Here is a 6,508-nt window from a genome sequence, read left to right on the forward strand (position 1 = left end):
AATTTGTGTGTTTTAGAGGTTTTTTTCACCTGTGGAGAAAGCCAGGTTAGCTGTTTTGTTATGCTAAGATAATAGCCGCTGGCGCCAGCCTGAGGGTACGGACATGAGAGTTGTATCAATCTACCATACTCTCATTTTCAACAAAAAACAAAAAAGCATATTTTTCTAAAAACACTTGTGTGTCCTTTTAAAAATGCAGCTTTTCTGTGTATTTAGTTTGAGTGCAACAGGCTGCAGTGTCATCATTCCTAAGCCAGCACGGATCAAAATTTCACAAAGAAGTCATTCTCACACCCAGACAAATGTAAAATTGCCTTTAGCAGAGTTAACACAGAGACTAATAGAGACAGTATGCAGTTGACAACCAATTCAGTCCTGCAGGGCGAGAGGCCAAAATCCTTGAGTTCCACCCCTGTTTGAGAAAAGATCAAATGCTCAGTGCAACAGCTGTGGAGCTGCCAGTTCTCCCCATTCAGCCACTAGATGGAAACAATAGTCCTGTGCTCTGCACATCACTGTTTCATTCATTAACTGCATGTTACATCTAATTTTTGTACTGTTTTGTCTTTTTCCCTCAAGCCAATTCAAATCAACCTATTTATGGTTTCATTATGCATGTGTGTCGGTGTTTTTAGAGAGACCATCCTTCGACTGGTACACACTTGAAGCTCCCCTGCTGATGTGTCCTTAAGCAAGGCAATGAAACCCCCTACCAGCGTTGTTTAACAGAAGAGAACTGACCTGCAGGGCTCAATAAAGTTTCACATTATACTGCATGAAACATTAGCAGAAAATGTTGACAGAGTAATTATGAGTCAGCAACAGTAAAACACCACTGGGGCTATCATTTTACAAGAGCAGCAGGCCTTTTTCTACCACTATGCTGGATGAAAAATCAGTTTTTGAAAAGCGGAGGAAGGTTTCAGAGAGGAAAGTTGTTGCCTAACCCTTGTATAATAGTTTGTGTCTATCGTTCTTATAATTACATAATAAAGGGTAATAATAATATTAATAATCTCAGATGCATTTGGTGGTTGTTAATATGACTCTTTGTATTGCCACCTTACTGTACAGTTACCCAGTCAATTTTGTCCCCTACATTAATCCAAGTTAAAAGTACAATGTGTACTGCAAAGGGCCTGAAGTGGTTCTTACATTTTGTCTCTTTGTCAAAGTCACGCTTTAACACATAAAAATCTAGTTTGAATACATACAAGTATATGAAATATCTGTGTATATAAAATATCTGTGTGTTGTTACGAACACAACCACTTGTGATTATTTCTTTATAAATATACATTCACCTTGCCGTTATCAGCACCTTTTGCTCTGCTGTAGACACTTTGACAAACCTTCTTCCTCTCTTTACCTTTAGTACTATTTTACACTAATAATACTTTTCACTGTTGTAGCTGATAGTAGTAGAGTAAATTCAGAACACACTGTCTTATAGGCTCACCCTGTGTTTTTGTGTGATAAAACCTGAATTCACAGAGTAGGTCCAACTATATTTCAAATGAACTGAGTTAGAAGTAACTTTCCTCTGCAGGCCTGGTGGGGTAAAAGAGTACGACCCACGTAGCTATGAAAAATACACAACAGTACAGCCTAAGAGCCTCAAATGTGTACTTAAAATAGGATACATGATTGAATGTAGGGTTCACCACTGAAAAGCAGTACTTCAGGCTCTTAATTAGGCCCAATTTCATCTGAATTTTGAATGCAGTGGACATGAGGAGTATTTCACATTATGCTAATGATTTTACTTGGGTACAGAGTCTGAATACAATCCAAAGCAGAAATATCAGAAGTAAGCTATTTGACCATCGTCCAGCATCTGTCTGATAATTTTCCTTGTGTGGTTGAAATGTGAGCGTCACGGAGCGCCCACCCCCTCCTCCTCCTCCTCCTCCTCCGTCTCTCCCCGCGACTGGAGTCCCACTGAGCGGCTCACAAACTTCAGTGTCGAGCCTGAAAGCGGAGGACGAAGAGCAGGAGCCGACAGACGGAAAGAAGTCGCAGTCAAACAGCCCCATTTTTTTCACCGGCGACAAACAGCGCAAACGGCCGCCGTGAAGTCTGCAGCTTATCTACGCTTTCTAACGGTGGCTTTGGGGATTTTACACTCAGCTTTCCCTGTTTGATTTTAATGATTTTTTTCCTCCATTGTTTGTCGAAGTTTCCGACTGTCACGTCTTAGTTACGGACCTTTATCGCTTCTGGCCGTGGGATTAATCAATTTAATTCAGGAGCGAATTATTCAACACTTAGCTGCTTTCCACAGAAAGCCGTTTTTGGAGGGTTTTCTCCTCTAACGGAGCGGTGACGGTAACGGTAACATTTGGACCAGCCCTTGCCATGGGGAAATAGCGGCGATATCTCTGTAACCGACCCCCGTGATTTTGACTTTTTTTATGGACGTTTTTGAAAGACTGAGCTCAGTTTTAGACTAAAATAATGAGCATGGACGGTTGTCCGTTGAAGGTGGTGATTTTCTTGTGGTGTCTGTTGGTGATTTCTGGCTCCAGCTTTGAGATAGGCTCTTACGAGCTGGAGCGAGGCAGACCAGCCAAGTGCGAGCCCATCGTGATCCCCATGTGCGAGGGGATCGGCTACAACCTGACTCGGATGCCAAACTTCATGGACCACGACGACCAGAAGGAGGCTGCCATAAAGCTGATCGAGTTCGCCCCTCTGGTGGCTTACGGCTGCGATGTGCACCTCCGCTTCTTCCTCTGCTCCCTCTACGCCCCCATGTGCACGGACAAAGTGTCGACCTCCATCCCCGCCTGCAGACCCATGTGCGAGCAGGCCAGGGAGAGGTGCGCCCCTATCATGAAAAAGTTCAGTTACACCTGGCCGGACTCGCTCGACTGCTCCAGGTTGCCTACCAGAAACGATCCCAACGCTCTTTGCATGGAGGCCCCCGAGAATGAAACCAGGACAGAGGGGAAGAAAGGCGAGGGCATGCTCCCGGTGCCCCCTCGCCCCAGGCAGCCGGGCACCAGCAGCGGCCGCTCTCAAGGCAGCCTGGGCTCCTGTGAGAACCCAGACAAGTTCCAGTTTGTGGAGAAAAGTCAGTCGTGTGCACCGCGCTGCTCCTCTGCTGTGGATGTCTTCTGGTCCAGGCAGGACAAGGACTTCGCCTTCATTTGGATGACAGTGTGGTCCATCCTCTGCTTTGTCTCCACAGCATTCACCGTCCTCACCTTCCTTCTGGAGCCTCACCGCTTCCAGTACCCCGAGCGCCCCATCATCTTCCTCTCCATGTGTTACAACGTTTACTCTGTGGCCTTCATCATCCGCTCAGTGGCCGGGGCTGAGAACATCGCCTGTGACCGGGAGAACGGCGAGCTGTACATCATCCAGGAGGGGCTGGAGTCGACGGGCTGCACCATCGTCTTCCTCATCCTCTACTACTTTGGCATGGCCTCTTCCATCTGGTGGGTCATCCTCACCCTCACCTGGTTCCTGGCAGCTGGGAAGAAGTGGGGTCACGAGGCCATTGAAGCCCACAGCAATTACTTCCACATGGCTGCCTGGGGCATTCCCGCTCTGAAGACTATCATCATCCTCACAATGAGGAAGGTGGCTGGAGACGAGCTGACGGGGCTGTGCTACGTGGGAAGCATGGACTCCGGAGCGCTCACCGGCTTCGTCCTCATCCCCCTGTCCTGCTACCTGATCATCGGCACCTCCTTCATCCTCACCGGCTTTGTGGCTCTCTTCCACATCCGGAAAGTGATGAAGACGGAGGGCACAAACACAGAGAAGCTGGAGAAGCTCATGGTGAAAATCGGCATCTACTCCATCTTGTACACGGTGCCGGCCACTTGTGTTATTGTCTGCTACTTCTACGAGAGGCTAAACATGGACTACTGGAAGCTGAGGGGCGTGCAGATGAAATGTGGATCGTTCAACGGGCTCAGCAGCGACTGCTCGCTGCAGACGTCCGTGCCCACCGTGGCTGTGTTCATGCTGAAGATCTTCATGTCGCTGGTGGTCGGCATCACCAGCGGTGTGTGGGTGTGGAGCTCTAAGACTCTGCAGACATGGCAGGGCCTGTGCAGCAGGAAGCTCACAGACAGAACTAGAAGTAGGAAGCCCTGCAGCGGTGTCAGCTGCGGCAGCACACACTGCCACTACAAATCTCCTGCTGTGGTCCTGCACATGGCCAAGACTGACCTGCACTCAGACAACCCCACACATGTCTGAGAGGGAGCATCACACACACACACACACACACACATGCCCTGAGTAAGGAGCTGCTAAAGACTTTGTGAGAAGATGAGCGGTTGAATTGAACTGTCAGTTACTGCTCTGCTGCTGCCAAGCGACATGCAAGTACAGGCATCACTATGAGAAACTTTCTTTAAACAGTATTCAGTGCATAAAGGGAATTGTTCAGTATTGTTGCCCATATTTTTCTGTTTCATAGTGTTCTGTGCAGTAGACATGCCCAGTGTTTCAAAGCAAAAAAAAGAGGAAAAAAAGAAAAAGAAGACTGTTAAGGGAGGTATCATGGGAAATATTAGTCTATTCTCCTCCCTGAAAGTGGCATGAATATCTGTATAAATCTGTATAAAAGTTTTATTTATTGTAAATATATTTAATTTAAAGTTGGCTCTTATCAGATTTGTTGTTTAGATGCATTTATTAAAGGTAAAGAGAAATGAAGTGCCTTTTATAAGAGCTCTGGTTCTGGCCTTTGTGGAGGATAGCCTAATAAATTTGTGGAATCCATGTTCAGCTTCCTGAAGTTATTGTCATTTTGGTTACCATCTTAGAGCAACTCATAGTTAATATTTCACCATTTTAGCAGTCTCAGATTTAATAGTCACAAACGATTGCTCATTTCAGTCCTGGTTTCCTGATTTTCCTTCTCCTGGGATTCACATATTTTTATGGGGGTAGCCTGCTCCCCGCCAAATGTGTTGTCTTCCAAGTGCACGCTGCGCATCCCAGAGGCATCCCCGACAATAATCCTCAAAGAGAATCGCTGATGAATAGAGTGACAATCCGTGGCAAGTATTAATGTTTGCATCATCGTCTTAAACATGCAGGAGCGGTTTGCGGAGGAATATATTTAATTAATGGCACTTTTAATCCTCACACAGAATTGTTGTTGTTGCCCTCTCAACTGCTCCATTTGATCCAAACACTCAGCACTTTGATCTGAGATGACAAATCTGAAATGTATTCCAGCCTCATTGCACAGTTTCGCTGACAGTTTTACGTTGAGCACAGGCACTTAAAATTGTGGGTGCCCATTGAGCAGATGGAGTATTAACTTAATGTTTAGCTTATGTGGGGTTTATGTGATATTAATTATTAATTATTATTATGTCTGAGTTTGATTCACCGCAAGGCGCAAAAGACAATCCACTGTTAATTCTAAAAGTAACACCAGGTATAAATGGTCACTGACAATGAAAATAAACAAAAAAAAAACAAAACAAATGCAATACATTATTTTCATTGCAGACTTACCTCAAGTTGGTCTCTTGCAACTAACATTTCAGTAATACTCTATTTTACTATGTACAAGAGCCACTATGTTCTCAGATGGACCATAAAAAATGAAAATAAATAGCTTTTACATTACGGGACTTTAACAATTTAAGTGCCAACGAAAATTGCAGCCTCACACAGCAAGTCAATTCACAGCAAAACACTGTGGAAATTACAGTGTTTGACAGCAGTGGAATTCATTATTATGTCTGTGTGTGTGTGTGCTGTGTCACCAGCAGCACGTGGGAGTGATAGCATGGAAAAAAATGTGATGACCAGGAGCTTGTTTTCATTACATTACTGGAGCCTCGACAGTGTGAAGCAGGCGTGTGCTCGCTAACATCTCCAGAGGTTAAAAGTTGTTTTGTTTTCATTTTTCCACCATTTGCAATTCCAGCAGTTATAATAAAATGTGTGTACTACAGCTTGTCCCATGAACATGTTAGTATTCATTTACTAAACTCACACCAGTCGAAATCAAAGCTGCATTATGTCTCTGTAGTAAATTAACCACATTTCCAGTCGGCGCAGTGTTGTATGGATCTGCGCAACGCCTCAGTTAACTTCAATTACTTATTCCTTCCTCCTGCAGAATGAGATGTGGGTTAACTACCAACATCCTCCCTCTACTTTTTGTTTTCATTACTCAGCCAGTGTAGACGTTGTACATGGCTTGGCAGGCAAACACTGCAAGTCCTGGACTCTGACACCGTGTGGATCACATTTAACTATTAAAAAGGGCTGTTTTGCTTGGAGCGCGCTCGCAGCCAGAGACTCGGCTGGTGGTGTTTCAGCCACATGTTCCAGTTCATGGGCGCCTGAACAGGGGCGCGTGCTTCCTCCCCAGTTTACACTCCAGTGACATGACCCAGAGAAGCCAAACACTTGCTGTGTGAGACACAAACCAGCTTGTCCCACCTGCGCTGAGCTGTGCTGATTAGATAGGGAGGAGGTATAGCTACAGAGGGTTGAGGACGTGGGGGTGGTACAGAGGGCA

General features: G+C 45.4%; 1 protein-coding gene across 1 annotated transcript; it reads left to right on the forward strand.

Annotated features, from left to right (window-relative positions):
* Window positions 1–1,912: 1,912 nt before the first annotated feature.
* fzd9b (frizzled class receptor 9b) lies at window positions 1,913–5,419 on the forward strand. The gene has a single exon (XM_046389318.1). It carries the CDS (start codon window positions 2,458–2,460, stop codon window positions 4,213–4,215), a length of 1,758 nt encoding a protein of 585 aa, XP_046245274.1. The 5' UTR covers window positions 1,913–2,457; the 3' UTR covers window positions 4,216–5,419.
* The last annotated feature ends 1,089 nt before the right edge of the window (window positions 5,420–6,508 follow it).

This window comes from Scatophagus argus, chromosome 5 (assembly GCF_020382885.2).
Source record: "Scatophagus argus isolate fScaArg1 chromosome 5, fScaArg1.pri, whole genome shotgun sequence".
NCBI lineage: Eukaryota > Metazoa > Chordata > Actinopteri > Scatophagidae > Scatophagus > Scatophagus argus.

Excerpts from the sequence above, each read along its gene's own strand:
- fzd9b (XM_046389318.1), top strand. The coding sequence starts at position 2,458 with ATGAGCATGGACGGTTGTCCGTTGAAGGTGGTGATTTTCTTGTGGTGT.